The sequence below is a fragment of the Venturia canescens genome, chromosome 9, assembly GCF_019457755.1.
Source record: "Venturia canescens isolate UGA chromosome 9, ASM1945775v1, whole genome shotgun sequence".
In the NCBI taxonomy this organism is placed as follows: domain Eukaryota; kingdom Metazoa; phylum Arthropoda; class Insecta; order Hymenoptera; family Ichneumonidae; genus Venturia; species Venturia canescens.
In genome coordinates, this window is record NC_057429.1 from 6,536,118 (window position 1) to 6,561,743 (window position 25,626).

The following is a 25,626-nucleotide window of genomic DNA, read 5'->3' on the forward strand; positions in this document are numbered from 1 at the left end:
TAAGAAGCGCGACACCTCGATAAATTACCTTCCTGTTGCTCTCGCCTCTCTCGTCCACTCCAAACACTTCTCCCGATTGGATTACCGTAATTCGAGTGCCTTTCCTCTTGGGGATCCGGCGGGCAGCTCTGAAAGGCCGAGAGGAGGCCTCCCTTATGACTTCGGACGTCTAGAAGTCATGATGGGCCCACGACGATAAGCTACCAGCCAATAACAGCAACTCGGCTCCAGAAAACTCCTGCAAATCCCACCTGACAAGGCACCGTATCGCACGGACCGTGGCACCCCAATTTACGGTGTAGCAGACGGTGCTACAGCGGGAGAGATACGGACGGCGTTCAACGAATGGCCTATGCCAGAGTGTCATCTCAGTCGTCCGCTGGTCGAGAATGATACTCGTTACTCGAAGACGGTGTGGGAGGGTGGTTCTAGCGAACGAGATCGGGTCGAGCAACAGCCATGCATCATCAAAATAAAAGACGGTTTGCAAAGCCACACGGCGGAGGGGACACCAAATACGCCAATTTACTGTAAATGAACGTCAAATTAATTCGAAATAGGTAAGGAAATTCTCTCTCTTTTGGTCACGTAGGTAATAGGTGGCTAAAGGTAACTAAAATCTCTCAAATCGGTAATGTAGGCAGTTTTTCGGACTTAAAATTATAATTACGCAATGATCAGTCCGGTGCCGACTAACACCCGACGAGTCGAAAAGTCGTCAAAATGGGCCGTAAACCGGCTCCACTGATCGACACAATTCGTACGAGTGGCGGGTCAAAATGTCACATCATACTATATAGAAATTTTCATATATTGAATTCATACTGTTGATTTTCTAGATGATGTGCGTGGCCTTCCATTCCAACTAGTTCATCAGCTCTCGACCCTTGCATAGTATTGGTCCTCGCATCGTTCCGATTACCAGCCATGGCGCCTTTCTGTTAAAATAATAAAAAATGGAACATATTAATGGTTTGAGAATTATCAAGTGACTCGGTGGAGTCTCCGGACAAGTATATTGACAGCCCTGTTGTCTGCTAGCTCGAGCTGGCTGAGACTATATTATCTGCGAATAAAGAAAATTTCGATGGTGGGGGTCAAATTGGCATGTAATTTTGTTGAATTACGAAGCTGTGTAGTCATTTGAAGTCTTGAAAATTGAACTGGAAACTGATTAAGAGATTGTCTTTCGATTGAGCAAAAATCCAGCATGACTAGTAGGGTAGTATGGGCAAAAAAAAATTGATCGTGCCGCCCCCCAAAACGGTTTCAAATGATAAAAAAAAATCTACGCAAAGCCGTAGCTATGTCCGGTAAGAAGAAGACGTGCTTGTAAGCATGAACTTGGATTAAAATATCAATTTTTCTGCATGATAAAAAAACGCATTTTGAAGCTTCAAGTTTCTAATTTCAAGATCTTATGACGAAAAAAATGCAAAGCTACATGTTCTGCGCAATTTTGAGAAAAAGTGCGAGAAAAAAATTTGCAAATTTGTATGCTTTTTTATCAATTCCACAAGCGTAGATTTATTTTTTTCAACTAAGCCATGGTATGGACCGGATAGCTGGTTTATTAAGCTTCAACTTGCCTTTTTTAAAACTTGGGTAGGACCATTTTTTGCTGAGATGTTGAACTTGAAAATTATGAATTTAAAAATCTGAAAAAATTCACATAGAGTTCCGTTTAGTAGTACTTTGATATAATCAGTTATGAAGTAGATCTGAGATGGTCGATAAGAAAGTGGCCGGTTTGACAGAGAATCCTTCATAAAGGAGTTATGAAAAAGTATTTCTAAAGTTATTTCGAAGTTGAAAAACCTTCCGTTAACCTATAATCCCAAATTTTCTTTTTAAGCAACAATTATGTTTCATAGTCATTCAAGCAATAAATCATGCCTCAATGTTAATTTTTCACAAAATCAAAATAAATACCTAAACACTTTTCAAGGAAATCTGTCTAATCAAGAGACTTGGTAGAGTCTCGGGACAAGTACATTCACAACCCTGTCGTCTGCTGGCCTGAGGCTCTCGCCGAGACTATACTTTCTCTGAATAAAACGACTCGCGGTGCTAGGGGTAAAATTGGCATGTGATTTTCTTTAATTGCGAAGCTCATGAGTTATGTACGGCTTAAAAAATTGAACTTTCAGCTAATTAAGGCCTTAGGCCACCCTAGAATTTTCGAAAAATCGATTTTTTGTTTTTAATTCCAAGTGGTCCCCTAGGACCTCAAAAATGATGTCCCAAAAGATTATGGCCGGGAAAAACCTTTAGGTACTCGGTTTTCGAATTTTAGTACAAGGCCGTCTGGTCCGCAGCGAGTTCCTTTTGTGAGCGCTAGGGAGAAGGTACGTTAGGGGACTAGAGCAGGTATACGGCAGATGTTATTGAAAATATTTATTTCCTGACTAGTCTAGACGAGTTTAGACTTGTCGAACGTCTCTTTCAGTTAGTTGGGCACAGCCAAGCATTTAAGAAGGACGCTAGTCGACAAACACTTGTTTTCCTCGATACTTCTGTGAACTTTCATTTCTTTTTCCCTGTATAATTATTGAATTGTTTTTACAATGAGTGATAAAGTGGTGTACAGTGAGAAGAAAGGAATAAAAACGACGTTTTGCACCAGAAAGAGACCAAAATTATCTCGAAGAAGACCATTGAATCGCCATGAGTTAGAAGCACCAGACGACTTGAATGCCAGTACATCGACAAAAAAACTGAAGCAATCGGAAGATTTGTATGATATTGAAGTGAATCCAGCGTTTGGGTATCGTATCATTAACTTTATCGCAGTATTTTCGGCTATTTCGAACGCTGTCGTTTGTAAGATATGCCAATCGGAAGTGAAATTTACTGAAAGCAGTAAGTGTGGTTTAGGATTCAAACTAGTAGTGTCCTATCAAAATTGTGAAAAGACTGAGATACCGAGTTGTCCACTTGTTGAGAAAGGCTATGAAATCAACCGTAGAATCATAATTGCCATGCGATTGCTTGGAGTTGGTTGGCACGGAATAAGAAAATTCTGTGCATTCATGGAATTACTTCGGTCTACCTTTCACTCATTCTACGATAAGGTTGTCAAAAAAATGAGCACTGCAACCAATCTAGTTTGCAAGAACAGTATGATGAGAGCTGCGAAAGAAGAGAAAACCGTATCTATTGAAAATGGAGAAAATGGAATTGTAGTATCAGGCGATGGCTCGTGGAGAAAACGTGGATTTACGTCTTTATATGGGATAACGACTCTTATTGGCTATAACTGTGGAAAAATCGTTGATTGTGTAGTAAAATCAAAATACTGTAAGGCGTGTGAATATTGGGCTAAAAAAAAAGATACCGAAGAATATGCGGAGTGGGCAGAAAATCATGCAGAAGAATGCGCTGTGAATCACGATGGATCGGCACGAAAAATGGAAGTCGATGCAGTTGTTGAGATGTTTCGCCGCTCTGAAACTTTGCACCAGCTCAAATATACTCACTATATTGGTGACGGTGATTCTAAGACTTTCAAAGGCATTACAGATGCTAAGCCGTATGAGGATTTCACAGTACTCAAGAAAGAGTGCATAGATCACGTGCAAAAGCGAATGGGCACCCGACTACGTAATTTGAAAAAGAAGACAAAAGGTCTCGGTGGAAGGGGCAAATTGACTGGGAAACTTATAGACGAGCTATCTATTTATTATGGATTAGCGATTCGTAGAAACAGTGATTCAGTTAAGAACATGAGAAGCAGTATATGGGCTACACTGGATCACAAATTATCTACTGATGATAAACCGCAGCACGACAAATGTCCTATTGGAGAGGATTCGTGGTGCTCATGGCAACGCGCTAAAGCTACAAATACTTTGGCTGACTACAAACATAAGTCAGCTCTTCCAATTCAAGTCTATGAAGCTATCAAACCAATCTATGAAGAACTGATCAGTGAAGATCTTCTTACTCGGTGCATTGGTGGTTACACACAAAACAATAATGAAAGCTTCAATTCCACTGTGTGGGCTTGGCCCCGAAATCCATTTCGAGTGGTAAAACAATCTTGGATGTAGCCACGGATATTGCAGTTTGTGTGTTCAATGACGGGTTTGCTTCAATTTTGCACGTAATGGAGGCAATGAACTTGGAAATCGGCCCGAACAGCTACGAAATGTGCCTGGAGATCGACAAACAGCGCATAAAGCTTGCAGAAAGATCGCTGTCCGACCGGGTAAAAGAGGCAAGAATCGCTTCAAGATCAAGCAGAAAAGAAATGCAAGAGCAGGAAGATAATCTGGAAGGCCAATTGTATGGTGCAGGCATCGCAGATTAAAGGTATTGTAAAATTATTCATGATTTTCTACTACTCAAAACTTCAAACGCGTTTATCTCAATACTGCATTTTTCAAGTTGACCGGACTCATAACTCAGGCAATTTTCAACCGATTAACTTGAAATTTTGAAAATATCTTGAAAAATACATTGTCTATGGAAGTACGTAGGATTTTTTTTTTTATATTGCGTAGTTCATTCGTTATTAACAATTATCTGACAATTTTTTAGGCAAGTTCTTCACTTTCCACTTTAGAAGGGCGCCATTTGGCCAAAAATCAATATATCGCAAAAATCCTACGTACTTCTATAGCAGTTATTATATATAATAAAAAAAATTCATTGGCTCATTATGATTTAAAAAATTACAGGAGCTGTTAGTCCGGCCGTGGACCCCGAAAAAAAAGAGACGTCATCGCAAAAACGCTGCACAGCCGTCATTTTGGACTAAATCGTTTCAAAAAAATTATTGTAAGCAGTCACTGACATGAATAATAAAATAACGTTTCTGTTATCTCGATTTAATTTGTAGTATTTCTGAAAAAAAATTCCCAAAAAGCCTATTTTTTTCGGCTTCAAGAGTGGCCGAAGGCCTTAAGAAGTTCTCTGTCGAATGAACCCAAAATCAGCTTGATCGGTGTCGTAATTTCTGAGAAAAAACTTTGCACGGCTTAAGATTATGCAAAAGTTACTAACACATTCAGGATTTGACGTATCTGTATACGCGTACTCCAACCGCTACAAACATAGGCTCCTTGGCCCCCATGATCACCAATCCTTGGTGAGAGAAATTTTGTTGCAACCAATGAAGGGTGAGAAAATTTCCGGGCCAATGACATTCAATAAAAAGAGCAAGGAAGATTGGCGGAAAGCTAAGGAGCTCGAGAGCTCGAAAGCATTCGAAAGTCACCAGCCGAAGTTTCATGTAGTGTTGACATTTGTGGTTATGATGGTATGAAGTGGGTGCGGGAATATAAAAATAATTTTCGCGTAATCTAACGAAGTGCATATCAAGAGACTCGGTAGAGTCTCGGGACAAGTACATTGACAGTCCTGTCCTCTGCTGGCCTGAGGCTCTCGTCGAGACTATACTTTCTCTGAATAAAACGATTGGCGGTGGTGGGGGTAAAATTCGCTTGTGATTATCTTAAATTACTAAACTCATGAGTTACGTACGGCTTAGAAAATTGAACTTTTAGCTAATTAAGAAGTTCTCTGTCGAATAAGCCCAAAATCAGCATGACATCAGTGTCGTAATTTCTGAGAAAAAACTTTGCACGGGCTTAAGATTATGAAAAGTTACGAACACATTCAGGATTTAACGCATCTGTATACGCGTACTCCAACCGCTACAATCATAGGCCCCTTGGCCCCTATGATCACCAATCCCTGGTGAAAGAAATTTTGCTGCAACCAATGAAGGGTGAGAGAATTTTTGGGTCAATGACATTCAATAAAAAGAGCAAAGAAGTTTCGCGGAAAGCTGAGGCGCTCGAGAGCTCGGAATCACTCGAAAATCACCAGCCGAAGTTTCACGTCGTGTTGACGTTTGGGGTTATGATATTAGGAAGTGCGTGCGGGAAAATAAAAAAAACCATAAACTTCCCCTAGGGAAAAAAAGGTTGGGACAAGTACATTGATGGTGTCGTGTTTGCTGATAATTCCATCCATAAAAAAAACTTAGAAACCGATGCCTCTTTCTTCTTATTTGATTCGAACAGCTAAATCAATTGAAAAAAAATTCATCTTATTCACGTGCAGCATTAAAATTTATTATATCAATTCGAGGCCAAGTATTTTCTAATGAATTGAAAAAAGTTACCACTTGAATTACGTGCAGCACTAAAATTTGTGATATCAATCGGTGGACAAGTATTTTATTAGTAACTTCAAAGTTGAACATTATGGAATTGTTCTAAGAAGCTTTTAAATCCAAAAATATCATATGCAAGCTAATCATTTCTTGCTCTATGGTGGCAGAGACTTATAAGAAAATCGATTCTTTTCAGACTTTCAGGAGCTTCTGATATTATTCACAATATTCGACGTCGATTGGATCGTTACAAATTATGTTTAAATATGAGTTAAAAGTACTTGTCCGGCCCATCACTATTTATTGAAATAAAAATCAATCATAAAAAAACGAAATTGTACGGCAGAATCCGGTTAAAAATGTATTCAAATGCGATTTATTATTAGTTTAATGTTCTTAATAATAGTAAAGGTTAGTTATACCGAATGAAATTCGTTCGCTGGAAGAAGTGAGAAGTAAAAATTGCCGTCATTCTAATACAAACTGGGGAGTTATTTTTGTAAACTTGAACATATTTAATGTGCATAATGTTTTTCATTTATCGATGCACAAATACATCCCTTGTATAGTACAGGACAATTCGTTTCCATTCTTATTAAATTAGTGCACTTGAGGGAAAATTACTTGAAGATAACTCTCTAAATTCCCTCTGCATGAATATTTGTGCTCCATCAGTTCTAGAAAAGCCCTGATTTTTATTTGAATAAACAATTTTAATGGAAAGTGATGGGCCGGACAAGTACTTTTAACTCATATTTAAACATAATTTGTAACGATCCAATCGACGTCGAATATTGTGAATAATATCAGAAGCTCCTGAAAGTCTGAAAAGAATCGATTTTCTTATAAGTCTCTGCCACCATAGAGCAAGAAATGATTAGCTTGCATATGATATTTTTGGATTTAAAGCTTCTTAGAACAATTCCATAATGTTCAACTTTGAAGTTACTAATAAAATACTTGTCCACCGATTGATATCACAAATTTTAGTGCTGCACGTAATTCAAGTGGTAACTTTTTTCAGATCATTGGAAAATCCTTGGCCTCGAATTGATATAATAAATTTTAATGCTACACGTAAATAAGATGAATTTTTTTTCAATTGATTTAGCTGTTCGAATCAAATAAGAAGAAAGAGGCATCGGTTTCTAAGTTTTTTTTATGGATGGAATTATCAGCAAACACGACACCATCAATGGACTTGTCCCAACCTTTTTTTCCCTAGGGGAAGTTTATGGTTTGATATCACGTCTTTTTTCTCGAAAGTTCCTTATTTATGTTTTGACGACTATATAATTTTAATTTTAATTTCTATGAATTGTTTACGATTTAATGCTTGTAACATTGGTTTCCACGAAAAAAGACCTATTTTTCAACAAAATTGTACTGGAAATATTTCGTCACAGGTCTATCCTTGGACTTTGGCGATTTTTTTCCTTGTACTCTAATATGTTTTGTCAATTAGGAACCCAAGAGCATAGTGGAAAGCAGGTTGGAAGCCGAGATATGATTTTGGCTTGTAACATCTGATTCGTCGAAAAAAGACTGATACCGCACAATCAGTATACTAGTGAAGAGTATTATACACGAATGCTGCAGGATTGTAATATATTTGATATTTTCTTACGGTTCGAAATCATTTTCGTTGTGTGACTTAAGAAGTTTTGTTTACATTCTTTGTGGTGTAATAAGAAAACGGGCGATCATCAATGCAATTGTCCAAATTTTTTTTCTCCGAGTGAGGATTTTTACGGCTTGATATCAAATCTTTTTTCTATGGCAGTTCTAAACGACAAAAAATATTCTTAAATAAGATTTTCTAAAGTTAACCAATGTTTCTATTGTGATATTTTAAAATAAGTTCTCCAATGATTTTCTTTAAGTTTTGTACAATTTATAACAGTTTGATATTCTTCGAATGTTTCAAGTGATACCCTCAATTTTTCAACTATTTCGAATGTGTCCATAATTTTGTGGGATTAAAATCATATTCCGTAAGGTTTTTCAATATTTTGTATCATTGTGGAATTTTCCCCCGTCATTTATAAATTTTGTTTTCAATAGTTTTGATGAAATCATTGTGAATAAAGAAAATATGAAGATTTTTCAATGAAATGAATTTTTTGATTGATTTTCTTTAAAATTGGATAAAAGGAGAAAGAAAAAAATATATACAATGTTCACCAAGTCCACCAGAAATCGCAATTTTCACATATGTTTATTGAATTCTAATGCTACCAATTTTTATTTCATTAAAAAACGTGTTTCCAAGGACTTTTTGAAGCAATTTTTTTCATTCGTATTATCATACCCAGAGATAAAAGTTGACACACCCACGTCGATGCACAAAATTTTTAAACTCTGCATGTAGCCACCAAGGTTCAACTGGACAAAAGATAAACTATGAAGTGCGTCAAGACCAACAGAATTGCTTATTTATTAATATGTCCATTGCATTTTGAAAACATAACTTCTTATGTCATTCATAAATAGGCCATCGCTGACTTCTTGTATCATTTATCATTATTTTGAGTTATTTATTACTAGTAATTCATATCGTAATTCTATAATTCTTCTACAATTTTTATTAATTGTAAGTATCCATATTTCATAATCAAAAATAGGAAGTGCTAATACCTAGCGTGCATGTCAATACACAGAATTTTCAAAGTTTGCGAGTATCCGCTGCGATTTATTCATCTAAATTTTGATACAGAAAGAAAAAATTGCCACCGATTCATAAAATTCATTATACCAAAACTAAAAGGAAAAAAGACAGCGCACTTCAAAGTGAACAGAACTCAAAATTGTTTCATGTATCTTCGTTTATATATTGCAGTCGGAACCAAAAAGTGAAAAGATTGGCACACCTACGCTTCACAGAAATATCAAAGTTCATAGATATTTGCTGCATACCAGTAATACAAACTTTGGTGCTATGGGGCAAACCACTTCAAAATTCCATGAACCACATTCTTGAAACTTATTATGTCACATTCAAGAAAAAAAGAGACAGATACGCTGCATGTTGAAGCAAGCAAGATGCTGTTTTTCTGTATGTCTCCATGGTTATACGCAGACAAAATATTTGATCACATCCAAAAATTATCAGACGTAGACTTACACACATGAATTTTTCAACCCATGATGCCAATCGCAAACATGGTCTGGAAATACTCAACATACATGTCGCTTCATGACTTTGTCGCACTTTAGAGGTGTTCATTGCATTTCGAAGATACGAATTTTGATATCATAAAAATTAACCACCCAATGACTTATTGAAATAAATTTCCAAATTCATTATGCAATAACTCAAGTGAATATATCTATGCACTTACATGGCCCAAAGATTTTTCTAAAACTCGGGTGTATGAACAAGCAATCATGAAAACTTTTTGTTATGAATTTTCCAATTTATTGAAATCAATATGAGGGAATAGAAATACGAAAGTCACTCGAATTAAATTGATATGGATATACTGTAAGCTAAGGAGGTGGGAAAATTAAAGGGGCCGGTGAACACAGCCAAACGAAATGAAAGAAAATATGACAACAATACAATGAATTAGACACTTACTTGACCAAAGTTTTTCAAACTTTATTTGCATTCATTTACATACAACCACGCAAATTTTTTCTATAATGTAATTACACAACATAAATTTTCTGTTTTTAAAGAACGTTTGAGAGGTTATAATGAGCGAAAGTTCTTTTTTCTCACATAACTCCCGTTGAAAATGTTTAAAGAACCAGAACCAGGATTGCAACAAAATTGTGTCATAAATAAACGTAAAATCAAAGAATTTGTACAAGGAGAAATTTCCCAATACTAATATATGTCCTATATAACAAATACTCGCGAACCGATTGCGATGAGGGTAAACTAACCCACATGGTTTTCACAAAACTTACATAACATTTTTTTTTTATAGTCATATAAGAATTTTGAATACAGCTCGCACTGTTTCTCCGAAATTTTATCATTTAGATCGCTGTTGCTATTAATTTGATCATGCCATCAAAAACTGACAGATGGTTGAACAATATATCACGCCAAAGTCACTATATATCTGGTTTTCGTAATACACTGCATGTATAACACCACATACCACTACTTTGAATAAAATAAATACATATTGAACACTTGATTAGATGAAAAATATTTTTTTTTCACGCCGCACTTCGTAATGTCGGAAATCCGATTATTATAACATCAAAAGCTGACAGCTGACTGATGGGATTGTATATATAGGTATATATTCATAAACTTTATTCCGCTGGAACGGTACAGCGAGTATCCTGACCAATCACAACTCATTATTTCTGTAGCTGGGATCCCGGGACTCGAGTTTCTATAGAAATGGGTTATAGCTGGCATCAAGAGGCCTTTGATGGTGTTCTGTACAGACACGGCAAATCCTTAAATGAGTTAGTAACTTTTGCATAATCTTGAGCCTGTGCAAAGTTTTTTCTCAGCATTCACGCTACTGATCGTGTTGGTTTCGTGCTCATTTGAAAGGGATTTTGAAAATTAGTCTCCAAACCAATTTTTGATTTATAAAAAATCTCCTGAGCTCTGCAATTTTAGAAAATGACATGCCAGTTTTACCCCCTCCACCGCGAATCATTTTATTCAGAGAAAGTATACTCGGCGAGCCTCGGGCCAGCAAACGACAGGGCTGTCAATGTACTTGTCCCGAGACTCTACCGAGTCTCTTGATAATTTTCGCGTCATCTAACGAAGTGTATACTAATATTTATTTTGTTAAAACTTGTGGTATACTAAACCGGTATAAAAGCGGCCGCGTAAATGTAGACTGTGATCTGTGTGTGAAAATAAAAAATATAATGAAATGCGCGATGCATATGTCAAAGAAACGTTTCAAGGTTTCATTATTTCGTTCGATTGGAAATAAGTGTCAACTGACATAATCTTTCAATTAAACCAGAGTGCGCGGAATATTGTCCAGTGTAAATATATCATCAGTTGCGTGATTATATTTCATGTGTAATAATGTAGGTTATACAGGGTGAGGCACTAACTATTTCCACCTTAAATATCTCGGTAATTACCGACGTTACAAAAAAATATTTCAGACAAAAGTTTGATGGTGCGAAAGGGGTCATCAAATGCGACCATTTTTTTTTCATTTCAGTGGAGGCGCTGATGCACGGTGAAGTTCACTTTTTTAAAGGGTACGATACATTTTTTTTTCAACCTTCTTATAGAGCATGGCGAACTGCATAAAAAACATCGGGGGGTCAAAGTTGTTCAAGGTCATTCAAGATCAAAAAGTGACATGAACTTTATTTTTATGTGAAATAAACTTACTTTACATAAGGTGCGTAGAATATAGATTGCGTAGAATCTAGAGTCGCGGCAGCGACTCTGAGACAAGTACATTTATAAGATATGACGAGTTGCTGCCAGAGACTCTTTACCGGAGCGATAGCGTTTCCAATTGTTTTCGAAAATTTTCAAAATTTGTTTCTTGAATAATTAATTAACTATATCATTTCGGAGAATATTATACGTTGACATATTTTTCATTATTTTTTTTCTTTCGATTGCGACCTCATCGATCTCTGTAGCTTGACGCGTTGAAGAGATATTAATTATTTATCAAGAGACTCGGTAGAGTCTCGGGACAAGTACATTGACAGCCCTGTCGTCTGCTGGCCCGAGGCTCGCCGAGTATACTTTCTCTGAATAAAACGATTCGCGGTGGAGGGGGTAAAACTGGCATGTCAGTTTCTAAAATTGCAGAGCTCAGGAGATTTTTTATAAATCAAAAATTGGTTTGGAGACTAATTTTCAAAATCCCTTTCAAATGAGCACGAAACCAACACGATCAGTAGCGTGAATGATGAGAAAAAACTTTGCACAGGCTCAAGATTATGCAAAAGTTACTAACTCATTTAAGGATTTGCCGTGTCTGTACAGAACACCATCAAAGGCCTCTTGATGCCAGCTATAACCCATTTCTATGGAAGCTCGAGTCCCGGGATCCCGGCTACAGAAATAATGAGTTGTGATTGGTCAGGATACTCGCTGTACCGTTCCAGCGGAATAAAGTTTATGAATATATACCTATATATACAATCCCATCAGTCAGCTGTCAGCTTTTGATGTTATAATAATCGGATTTCCGACATTACGAAGTGCGGCGTGAAAAAAAAATATTTTTCATCTAATCAAGTGTTCAATATGTATTTATTTTATTCAAAGTAGTGGTATGTGGTGTTATACATGCAGTGTATTACGAACACCAGATATATAGTGACTTTGGCGTGATATATTGTTCAACCATCTGTCAGTTTTTGATGGCATGATCAAATTAATAGCAACAGCGATCTCAATGATAAAATTTCGGAGAAACAGTGCGAGCTGTATTCAAAATTCTTATATGACTATAAAAAAAAAATGTTATGTAAGTTTTGTGAAAACCATGTGGGTTAGTTTACCCTCATCGCAATCGGTTCGCGAGTATTTGTTATATAGGACATATATTAGTATTGGGAAATTTCTCCTTGTACAAATTCTTTGATTTTACGTTTATTTATGACACAATTTTGTTGCAATCCTGGTTCTGGTTCTTTAAACATTTTCAACGGGAGTTATGTGAGAAAAAAGAACTTTCGCTCATTATAACCTCTCAAACGTTCTTTAAAAACAGAAAATTTATGTTGTGTAATTACATTATAGAAAAAATTTGCGTGGTTGTATGTAAATGAATGCAAATAAAGTTTGAAAAACTTTGGTCAAGTAAGTGTCTAATTCATTGTATTGTTGTCATATTTTCTTTCATTTCGTTTGGCTGTGTTCACCGGCCCCTTTAATTTTCCCACCTCCTTAGCTTACAGTATATCCATATCAATTTAATTCGAGTGACTTTCGTATTTCTATTCCCTCATATTGATTTCAATAAATTGGAAAATTCATAACAAAAAGTTTTCATGATTGCTTGTTCATACACCCGAGTTTTAGAAAAATCTTTGGGCCATGTAAGTGCATAGATATATTCACTTGAGTTATTGCATAATGAATTTGGAAATTTATTTCAATAAGTCATTGGGTGGTTAATTTTTATGATATCAAAATTCGTATCTTCGAAATGCAATGAACACCTCTAAAGTGCGACAAAGTCATGAAGCGACATGTATGTTGAGTATTTCCAGACCATGTTTGCGATTGGCATCATGGGTTGAAAAATTCATGTGTGTAAGTCTACGTCTGATAATTTTTGGATGTGATCAAATATTTTGTCTGCGTATAACCATGGAGACATACAGAAAAACAGCATCTTGCTTGCTTCAACATGCAGCGTATCTGTCTCTTTTTTTCTTGAATGTGACATAATAAGTTTCAAGAATGTGGTTCATGGAATTTTGAAGTGGTTTGCCCCATAGCACCAAAGTTTGTATTACTGGTATGCAGCAAATATCTATGAACTTTGATATTTCTGTGAAGCGTAGGTGTGCCAATCTTTTCACTTTTTGGTTCCGACTGCAATATATAAACGAAGATACATGAAACAATTTTGAGTTCTGTTCACTTTGAAGTGCGCTGTCTTTTTTCCTTTTAGTTTTGGTATAATGAATTTTATGAATCGGTGGCAATTTTTTCTTTCTGTATCAAAATTTAGATGAATAAATCGCAGCGGATACTCGCAAACTTTGAAAATTCTGTGTATTGACATGCACGCTAGGTATTAGCACTTCCTATTTTTGATTATGAAATATGGATACTTACAATTAATAAAAATTGTAGAAGAATTATAGAATTACGATATGAATTACTAGTAATAAATAACTCAAAATAATGATAAATGATACAAGAAGTCAGCGATGGCCTATTTATGAATGACATAAGAAGTTATGTTTTCAAAATGCAATGGACATATTAATAAATAAGCAATTCTGTTGGTCTTGACGCACTTCATAGTTTATCTTTTGTCCAGTTGAACCTTGGTGGCTACATGCAGAGTTTAAAAATTTTGTGCATCGACGTGGGTGTGTCAACTTTTATCTCTGGGTATGATAATACGAATGAAAAAAATTGCTTCAAAAAGTCCTTGGAAACACGTTTTTTAATGAAATAAAAATTGGTAGCATTAGAATTCAATAAACATATGTGAAAATTGCGATTTCTGGTGGACTTGGTGAACATTGTATATATTTTTTTCTTTCTCCTTTTATCCAATTTTAAAGAAAATCAATCAAAAAATTCATTTCATTGAAAAATCTTCATATTTTCTTTATTCACAATGATTTCATCAAAACTATTGAAAACAAAATTTATAAATGACGGGGGAAAATTCCACAATGATACAAAATATTGAAAAACCTTACGGAATATGATTTTAATCCCACAAAATTATGGACACATTCGAAATAGTTGAAAAATTGAGGGTATCACTTGAAACATTCGAAGAATATCAAACTGTTATAAATTGTACAAAACTTAAAGAAAATCATTGGAGAACTTATTTTAAAATATCACAATAGAAACATTGGTTAACTTTAGAAAATCTTATTTAAGAATATTTTTTGTCGTTTAGAACTGCCATAGAAAAAAGATTTGATATCAAGCCGTAAAAATCCTCACTCGGAGAAAAAAAATTTGGACAATTGCATTGATGATCGCCCGTTTTCTTATTACACCACAAAGAATGTAAACAAAACTTCTTAAGTCACACAACGAAAATGATTTCGAACCGTAAGAAAATATCAAATATATTACAATCCTACAGCATTCGTGTATAATACTCTTCACTAGTATACTGATTGTGCGGTATCAGTCTTTTTTCGACGAATCAGATGTTACAAGCCAAAATCATATCTCGGCTTCCAACCTGCTTTCCACTATGCTCTTGGGTTCCTAATTGACAAAACATATTAGAGTACAAGGAAAAAATTCGCCAAAGTCCAAGGATAGACCTGTGACGAAATATTTCCAGTACAATTTTGTTGAAAAATAGGTCTTTTTTCGTGGAAACCAATGTTACAAGCATTAAATCGTAAACAATTCATAGAAATTAAAATTAAAATTATATAGTCGTCAAAACATAAATAAGGAACTTTCGAGAAAAAAGACGTGATATCAAACCATAAACTTCCCCTAGGGAAAAAAAGGTTGGGACAAGTACATTGATGGTGTCGTGTTTGCTGATAATTCCATCCATAAAAAAAACTTAGAAACCGATGCCTCTTTCTTCTTATTTGATTCGAACAGCTAAATCAATTGAAAAAAAATTCATCTTATTTACGTGCAGCATTAAAATTTATTATATCAATTCGAGGCCAAGTATTTTCTAATGAATTGAAAAAAGTTACCACTTGAATTACGTGCAGCACTAAAATTTGTGATATCAATCGGTGGACAAGTATTTTATTAGTAACTTCAAAGTTGAACATTATGGAATTGTTCTAAGAAGCTTTTAAATCCAAAAATATCATATGCAAGCTAATCATTTCTTGCTCTATGGTGGCAGAGACTTATAAGAAAATCGATTCTTTTCAGACTTTCAGGAGCTTCTGATATTATTCACAATATTCGACGTCGATTGGATCGTTACAAATTATGTTTAAATATGAGTTAAAAGTACTTGTCCGGCCCATCACTTTCCATTAAAATTGTTTATTCAAATAAAAATCAGGGCTTTTCTAGAACTGATGGAGCACAAATATTCATGCAGAGGGAATTTAGAGAGTTATCTTCAAGTAATTTTCCCTCAAGTGCACTAATTTAATAAGAATGGAAACGAATTGTCCTGTACTATACAAAAATATTTGTGCATCGATAAATGAAAAACATTATGCACATTAAATATGTTCAAGTTTACAAAAATAACTCCCCAGTTTGTATTAGAATGACGGCAATATTTACTTCTCACTTCTTCCAGCGAACGAATTTCATTCGGTATAACTAACCTTTACTATTATTAAGAACATTAAACTAATAATAAATCGCATTTCAATACATTTTTAACCGGATTCTGCCGTACAATTTCGTTTTTTTATGATTGATTTTTATTTCAATAAATAGTGATGGGCCGGACAAGTACTTTTAACTCATATTTAAACATAATTTGTAACGATCCAATCGACGTCGAATATTGTGAATAATATCAGAAGCTCCTGAAAGTCTGAAAAGAATCGATTTTCTTATAAGTCTCTGCCACCATAGAGCAAGAAATGATTAGCTTGCATATGATATTTTTGGATTTAAAAGCTTCTTAGAACAATTCCATAATGTTCAACTTTGAAGTTACTAATAAAATACTTGTCCACCGATTGATATCACAAATTTTAGTGCTGCACGTAATTCAAGTGGTAACTTTTTTCAATTCATTAGAAAATACTTGGCCTCGAATTGATATAATAAATTTTAATGCTGCACGTAAATAAGATGAATTTTTTTTCAATTGATTTAGCTGTTCGAATCAAATAAGAAGAAAGAGGCATCGGTTTCTAAGTTTTTTTTATGGTTTTTTAATTGCATCAAAAAATGGGTCGGATTTTCGCACACATTTTTGATGTTTATTTGTTTTATATCTAGTGACAAATCTGGTGCCATAATACATTTTATATACCGATATATTTTTTTTCTGGTGCCACAATACCAATATATACCTATATATTTTCGTGTCTTATGACGTATGGTGTGTTGTTTATGCTGATAGATGATGAGGTTATAAAGATCGCGAATTTGACAGTTCACCGATATCCCGGTCGGTAGTACAAGTATATACCTATATATTTCCGTTATGATATGACGTATGGTGTGTTATTTCAATGCTAACTAAATGAGGTTATAAAGATCGCGAATGTTACAATTCACCGAAACTGTTCCAATTTTTTCCGGTTCTGTAGAAAATAAATAAAAGCAGTACAATGTTTTAGTGAAAGTGGTGAGAAAAAAGTGAAGAAGAAAGAGATAAAGACCGAGGAATCTAAGAGTGTTGTGTAACGGAAAAAAAACCGAAAATTGTCAACAACGTTCGGATTGATGGTAAAAATATTTAGAAAGGTTAGAGATTTTTTCTATATATATCTTTAGATGTAGTCCGGATTCTGAAACATTAGAAATAAAAATCCATGACTCCGCTCTTTCTCATCAGCTCTCTCTCTCTCTCTCTGATTGTATCATCAGACTTGTCGATGTTTGTTATTGCAGAATATCTAAAGACGCGGCATCGTCTTGTAATAAAAAAACCCAAAACATAAATGACGAAAAAGAGCCAGGGACTACAAAAATATAGAAAGGCAGTATAATCGCATTGTCTGTAAACGCATAACAGACTATTCGAAAGTGCTTGATTACAAAATTTCTATTGGCAAATCGAAACTGAGGCAATCAGTATTTTTTTCATTTTGCATTGGCGGAAATTTTTTCATCAAAAAGACTAAATTGATAATCACGGAGAGTTTTCAGTAGTAGGTGGTGCACTATGGCGACCCCCACTCCTATCCCCACTCCTTTCCCCCACTAGGCCGAGCGGCCGGCGTTCTGGGCGAGAGGTTTGCGGGTGTGCGGAGGGGGTGAGCGTGTCGTCATAGTGCACCATCGTTTTTTCCGGTGTATATTTTTTTATTTTATATTTGTAAAAAATATAAAATAAAAAAAATCTCTCTTTCTCTATACATATTAATTTTATTTTTAAAATGGATAAAAAAAAATCAAAAAAAAAATTAAAAAGAAAAAATAAAAATAAAAATAAAAATAAAATAAAATAAAAAATATATATCGAAAAACTCACCAGGGTGACGCGTCTCTCTCTGTCCCCGATCCAGGCTCCACGACGCTGTCTCGTGCACCATTGTTTTTCACGCGCGCGCGCGCGCGCGCACACACACACACACACACACACACACACACACACACACACACACACACACACACACACACACACACACACACACACACACACACACACACACACACACACACACACACACACACACACACACACACACACACACACACACACACACACACACACACACGCACGCACACAACTCTTCAGGGTCGTCCGGGGCGGCAGCAACGCCGAGGAGCCCGTCTTCAACCCCTTCGTCGTAATCGGGATAGGCGGCCTGCAGCTCGTTCACGAGAACACCCCCGAGATCCCGGCCGTCCTCGGCAAACAGCTGGATGCTCAGGGGGTGACGTGTAGGAGGGCTCATGACCGTAGCCGTAAGAGGCCCCTCGCACAGCGCTTCCATTTAATGGATGGGATGGTGAAAAGCCTCTAAGTAGGCGAGGCTGTGGAGGGAGCACTCTATCACGAGCGCCGGTATCGCCTCTAACGCCGGTGAGGGGTGGTAGAGACAGTTTAAATCGAAAAATTCACTGTCACCGTGGTCCACCAGATACACCTCGACAAAATCACCGCTATCACAGTACACTATTTCCCCACGGTACGCAATACGCGAGCCCCGCAGCACCACCACACAGTTCACACCCGGCGTTGCTTCCTCGCTTTGGATGGGCCGGCCCAACCTCCCGTCTATAAACTCACTATACATTAAATCTACCACGTGGAGATACAATTGTTCTAGAGCGTCGGTACGGATGTACAGGGACGCAACGCTCAACAACCGTATGACGCGGCACGTAAATGAGCGAGACAGAAACTCATAATAGCGGTAGCGTGGATACATTTTGAGGGAAAACAAAAAAAAAAAAAGAAAAAACTTGTAGACGGACAGAATATGAGAGTGACCGGGACGAGATACTCGCGCGCGACTCTATTGAAGACTGATGGGCGAAGAAGGCTAAGACATTTATGCAAATACGTGCTTATGATGAGCACATCATTGCGGGGGTAAAAGAAGGACAGGAGGGGCCGTAAAAACAGCCGACACCTCGGCCCGATGCAGTCATCCTCGTATACGGGGCAAAGGATTCACACATGCCCTCTCGCTCACTCTCACGCTTAGATAAGGCCGCTCGCGAGGCGCGACGCCTCGCGAGAGCTTGAGGTATTCGCTGCTTCATCAAAACTGCACGTGGCTGCAACCTCGACGGCGTACACCCTCTTGCTCGCTCTCGTGCTAGCATACGCGTCAACGTATACACTCTCGCTCGCTCTCTCTTGAGATGCGGTACCTCGCGCTCACCGGGCACAGCCTCTAAGCAGGCGGGGGAGTACGTCATCGTAGTATTGACCTTAAGTCATAGCATCGCGCTGGTTTTTTAAGCAACAGCCAGCAACGATGGCATATACCGTCTCGCTCGCTCCAACGTCATGATACATCCTCTTTCTCTCTCGTGAGGCACAATACTCGAGCATTTGAGAGTCGTGGCAATGATAGCGCATGCTATCTCGCTCGCACCCGTGTCGTGATAAAGCCTCTCGCTCGCTCTCTCATGAGATGCGAGGCCCTGCGCTCTCGCGACGCCGCCGTGCAGCGTCATCAGAATTGCACGTGCATCGGCCGAGCGCTCCAGAGCTGTAACGAGGATAGAGCACAGCCTCTCGCCCACACCTGGAGCCATGACACATTTTCTCGCTCACTCTCTCTTGTGAAGCGCACGAGCGCGAGAGCAGCAGCAACAGCATATGCCCTCTCGCTCACACTCGCGACACTGTGCATTCTCTCACTCGCTCTTTCGCTAGGTGTAGAGGCACAGCGCTTCACAGTTGTAGCAGTGATACCGTATATCGTCTCGCTCGCTCCAGCGTCATGATATATCCTCTCTCTCTCTCTTGTGAGGCCCAATACTCGAGCATTTGAGAGTCGCGGCAATGATAGTGTATGCTATCTCGCTCGCGCCCGTGCCGTGATAAGCCCTCTCACTCGCTCTCTCATGAGATGCGAGGCCCTGCGCTCTCGCGACGCCGTCGTGCAGCGTCATCAGAATTGCACGTGCATCGGCCGAGCGCTCCAGAGCTGTAACGAGGATAGAGCGCAGCCTCTCGCCCACACCTGAAGACATGATACATTTTCTCGCTCACTCTCTCTCTTGTGAAGCGCACGAGCGCGAGAGCAGCAGCAACAGCATATGCCCTCTCGCTCACACTCGCGACACCGTGCATTCTCTCACTCGCTCTTTCGCTAGATGTAGAGGCACAGTGCTTCAAAGCTGCAGCAGTGATACCATATACCGTCTCGCTCGCTCTCATCACACTGATCCTTTAGCGAGCAAACCTCTCTCTCGCTCTCCCGTGAGACGCGATGCTTTATACAGAGCTGTCAAAACGACGCATACGGCTACAGCCTCTTGATACCTCTAAACAAACCCCACCGATATATATTCTTTATTATATGCTATTTTTGCGGATTCAATCGATTCACTTATGAAGGGCGTATCTCCGAGGGCTAAAGACACAGCTCGGTCTTCGGGAGAAGATGCTATACAGGAGATGGAGCAATATGCTCGGAAATATGCTTGCACAGGCATAAACAAAGTTGTCTCACTCGTGCGCGTGCTTTTTCACGCAAACACCGGGGACCATGCAGAGTACTGTAAAACTTCAGCGACTGCTCCTTTGCCGTCTTGAAAAAAAATATCGCTAGCATTTTAATTATGATTCACACCTATCTTCTCGCTCGAGATATGTCAGTAGCGATTCAACCGTCATATAGAGCGGTATTTAACGATTACCCCTTACAATGTCGGATGAATCAGTGCGTTCTTGTATTTTGGGTCTTTTACGTCTAACAAAACCGCATAGCGCTCAGCTGAGACGTCGGTGTAATGATCTATGGTGTTACGAGCTGCTGCGTTTATCGGGTGATCGACTCGTGAACAGACTTAAATACGTGATCTGGTGGGCCCCTTTACGCGCTCTAGTGGTGGCCTATAACAGAGGCATATTAAGTGGTCAACGAGTGCTGGGTGTTGTGTATGAGGAGTTACAGCGCCGCGGTGTTTTAGAAGCTCCCCGCGTAAGAGGCCTTGTCGATGAAATCAGATGTAAGTACCATTAGCTCGATAAATCACTGTTGTTGGCGGTTAGCAATACAGCAGTTATTTTTACCATAGGCTATCGGCAGTTTTACGATGCGGGGAGTGACGAAGAAGAGGCCCTCGCTGAGGCGACGAGAGCTGCGGAGGAAACGGATCTAGAGCGTCAAGCCGTCCTCTACCGTGCGTATTCAACTCTGTTTTGGCGTTATTATCCCCAATTTTCGTTTTTAGACATAAAAACTACTGGGGGTGGTATTTTTTCAGAACCGCTGCATGAGGAGGGGGTAGGGGAAGAGCCTAGAGCGAGCACCTCGGCAGCCCCGGCCGAGCCGATACCGCAGGATTTCACCATAGGCCATCGGCAGTTTTACGACGCGGTGAGCGACGAAGAAGAAGAAGAGGCTCTCGCTGAGGCGACGAGAGCTGTGGAGGAAGCAGAGCATCAAACCGCCCTTTACCGTGCGTATTCAGCTCTGTTTTGACGTTATTATCCTCGATTTTCGTTTTTAGACATAAAAACTACTGGGGCGGTATTTTTTTTCAGAACCGCAGTATGAGGAGAGGGCTGAGGAAGAGCCTAGGGCGAGCACCTCGGCAGCATCGGCCGAACCGATACCGCTGCAACCCGAGTCTGATGACGACGAGGCGTCGACTATTCTCAACCCCTCCTTGATGTTTAGCGATCGGTCTGATATACTGGGTAAGCATAGTCGTACAATGATAATAAAATAAAAATAAACCGCGTTAATAAACAGAAATTATGAAATAACCCAAACAGCTGTGTACCGGCAAGCCAGAGCAAACGATGACGACGGAGCGATAGCGGGTCCATCGTATCACCACCATCGTCAGCAGGAAGATGACCTCGTACAGCCCGAGAATCAGCTGGGGGTGTATCCGATGGATGCTCGACAGGAGGAGGAGGAGGAGGAGGAGGGGGAGCGTCTAAACGAGGAGCGATTAGAAGCTAGACGCTTCGGCCTATGGTTTCAAGAGCTGATGGAGTGTGATTCAGGTAAAGAAATAATAACGTCTTCTCTCTCTTTCTCCCTCACTCGCGCGCTTTCTCTCTCTTTATCTCTAGCCCTTGCGGTATATACAGGATATGTTTAAAAAGGCTTTATTATATTTACCACAGGGTACTCGTCAGCTGACTCGTCAGCTATCTCGTTATAGGCGTACCGCGATTAGTACGAGGTACACTAAAGTTACAATATGCCTTTTTATCGGCGATCTCTACTCTATAACTCACGCCTTTGTTTGATTACAGATATACAAACGGGCGGGGGAAGAGCACGCAATACACAGGGGAACGAGGCTTTCGGGGATGTGCAACCCCCGGGAGGGCGGATCATCATCACGCACGATATAGCCCGTTATTTCAAACGTTTTCAACTACGTGGTCGGGAGATAACATTGCGTATCCGCCAACCTCACGCTGGCGCAAACGTGACACCATGGCTTGAAGGAGCATTCCGCGATCTTCTGATGCATCTCACGAGTCACTGTGAGGGTGGTGACTACGCGGGGATCTCGTTCTCCGCGAGCTGCTTAGCGCACGGCCCCGTCTGGCTTTCATTCCGTCCTGTCCGCGCCTATACATTTGTAGATATCTGGCAATTAATAACAAACATAGCTCAAAGTGCAGCGTCTCTGGATATTGATGATTCTTTCCATATAAAAGTATGTATCGTTAAAGGTTTGGAGGGTAGGGGGCGAAAAGGTTTGACACACGAGGGCGTTGCTAAAAAATCAATTTTAACGATTCGAAATACCGACAATCTGTGTCTACCGCGCTCGTTAGTAACAGCACGCGCGTACACGGAAAGGGGTGAGATACGCTCGGGGGCTCTGCATTCTGTATGGCAGCGTATACGGCAGATTAACGGGTCGCTTCAAAAAGAGGCGGCGCTTGAGCTCACGAGAAGCGCAAATGTTGTTATACAGCCCGCTGGCTGTGGTATGCGCGAAATTGCTATATACCAGAATTATTTGGCTCGCGAGGGGTTAGCTATCGTGGTTTTCGAGTTTTTGACTTTGGGGCGACGCGAAAGACCGGTGTTTGACGGTACACAGACGGTTATGGATACAGTAGGCTCAGTCCGGCACACGTTATACATTCTGTATTATGAGCGGTCGCATCATTTCCAGCCTATCTTGAATCTGCGTGGTCGTGTAGGCAGCTTAAACTTCTGCGCAATCTGTAACGCCCGTTCTCGTCGGGATCATAGATGTTTAAAAAAGAAATGCCCTCGCTGCCTTCAAGCACCGCCCTGCGCTCTGTGAGCAGCTGCCGCGATCAGATGCGAGACATGTAACCGCGATTTTTTTGGGGAACAATGTTTAGAAAATCACAGGGCTGTTACCATCCGTCGTAAACACAGGGTAAACACTGTTTGCGAGTCTCTTCAGCGGTGCCGTAACTGCTTTCGCGCGATAAGACCTTTAGAGAAAAAGACGCATGTGTGCGGGGAGGGTTTCTGTAAAACGTGTAAATCGCGGCACCCCTATAATCGCCTGTGCTATATGAGGCCTATTCGCGTCGATGAGAGGCCAATAGAGAACATATTCATATTCTATGATTTTGAAACGCAGCAGTGTACCCCTGTAAAAGGTGATCCTACAACGCGCGTTCACGAACCGAATCTTTGCGTAGCTCAACGTGTCTGCACCAAGTGCTGCGATAATGCTTCTATAGACGAGCCGTGCGAGCATTGCGGGGATCACGAGTTTATATTTAGGACGAACCCTGTGTGTCAACTTGTGGAGTTAGCCATACAGAGTATGCCGGGCTTCTCTCACATATTTTTAATAGCCCATAACGCCGGTGGTTTCGACGCCCAGTTTATCCTGCGCTACTTCATCGAGGAGAAAAAAACGCAGCTCCCGTCTTTAATAATGAACGGCACTAAAATCATCACAATGCGCGTTGGCAAACTCGTGTTTCTCGACAGCTTGAACTACTTTCATATGCCTCTGAGTGCACTGCCTAAATCTTTCGGTCTAAAAACTGCTCTCGCCAAAGGATCTTTTCCGCATCTGTTCAATAGACCCGAGAATCAAAATCATATTGGGCCGATGCCGCCCGCAGCCGATTACTCTCCCGACACTATGCGCCCGGAGGAACGCGAGCGTTTTTTTGCATGGTATAACGAGTTAAAGGATGCCTCTTATGTATTTAACTTTTCAAACGAGCTCATAACCTATTGTAAAAACGACGTTACGATATTGAGACAGGCCTGTGTGGTTTTCCGGAAAATGTTCAAGGACAGCGGACGCGTTTGCCCGTTTAGCGAAAACACAACAATCGCGTCCGCCTGCTTTCAAATCTTTCGAAAAAATTTTTTAAAACCTAACACGATCGGTATTATACCTACGGGTGGTTACAGATGGGCTCACAATCACTCAAAAAAAGCGATCTCTTGGCTCGTGTGGATGGAGCATTCTTTAAATCGTCGTATCATTCACGCAGGACGCTCGCGCGAGTTTAAATTGCCTCAAAATTTATTAGTAGACGGCTACTACGAAACACCTGATTCAACCCATGTGTTACAGTTTCACGGTTGCTATTGGCACGGGTGTTTGAGCTGTTTCACTGTAAACAGAGACCGTGTACAAAGCGACGGTGATACACTGAACGAGCGTCTCGAGAGAACAAACGCTATATCGCAGAGAATCCGCTCAAGCGGCTACACGTTAACCGAGATTTGGGAGTGCGCGTATGACCGGATGATAAAAACAGATTTAGAGATGAGCGCTTTTGTGAGTGATCACCCTCTGGTTCGAGCGGAGCCTCTCAATCCGCGCGATGCTTTTTTCGGTGGTCGCACGGAAAACATGGTCACTCTGTACGACGTGAAAGACGGGGAGCAGATACGATATGTTGACGTTTGCTCTTTGTACCCATACATCTGCAAGTACGGCCAATATCCGGTGGGCCATCCAACGGTATACGTCGGCGACGAGTGCAGGGCGCTGACAGGTCCCGAAAATAATATCAGTTTTTCCCGCGTCGAGGGCCTTGTTAAATGTACAGTGCTTCCACCGCAAAATCTTTATCATCCGGTGCTGCCGGTGCGAATGCATCAGCGCCTGTTATTCGGGTTATGTCGTAGCTGCTGCGAAACAATGAACCAGGACGCGTGTCCTCATGAAGACCCCGCGGAGCGTGTATTTAGCGGTACTTGGGTAGTGGATGAATTGCGAAAAGCTATTGCGTGCGGGTATAAAATATTAACCGTGAGCGAGATTTGGCAGTATAAGATAACGCAGTACAACCGCGATACACAGGAGGGGGGCCTTTTCACCGCGTACATAAACACTTTTCTTAAAATCAAACAAGAGGCTAGCGGTTGGCCCGAGGGTTATACAGATGACGAGGCTGCCCAAGAGCGTTATATAACTTCTTCCAGCCGAAGGGGTTCAGCTGGAGCGGGGCGCGGTAGCGAAAAACCCGGGGCTGCGCTCGGTAGCCAAACTTTGTCTTAACTCCTTTTGGGGTAAATTTGGACAACGCGAAAATTTACCACAAACAGAAATAGTGTCGACACGCGAAAAACTTATGGAGCTGCTAAATAGC

The 25,626-nt window shown here is 39.8% G+C and overlaps 1 protein-coding gene across 3 annotated transcripts in view; it reads right to left on the bottom strand.

The window, feature by feature from the left end:
* The window catches only part of inaD (inactivation no afterpotential D), a 2,962,486-nt gene that overhangs the window by 2,098,204 nt on the left and 838,656 nt on the right, over positions 1–25,626 (bottom strand). For all 3 annotated transcript variants that reach the window (XM_043429353.1, XM_043429354.1, XM_043429355.1), the window contains one exon: positions 826–938. In XM_043429353.1, the coding sequence (XP_043285288.1) occupies positions 826–938 (113 nt within the window). The remainder of the gene's footprint in view (positions 1–825; positions 939–25,626) is intronic.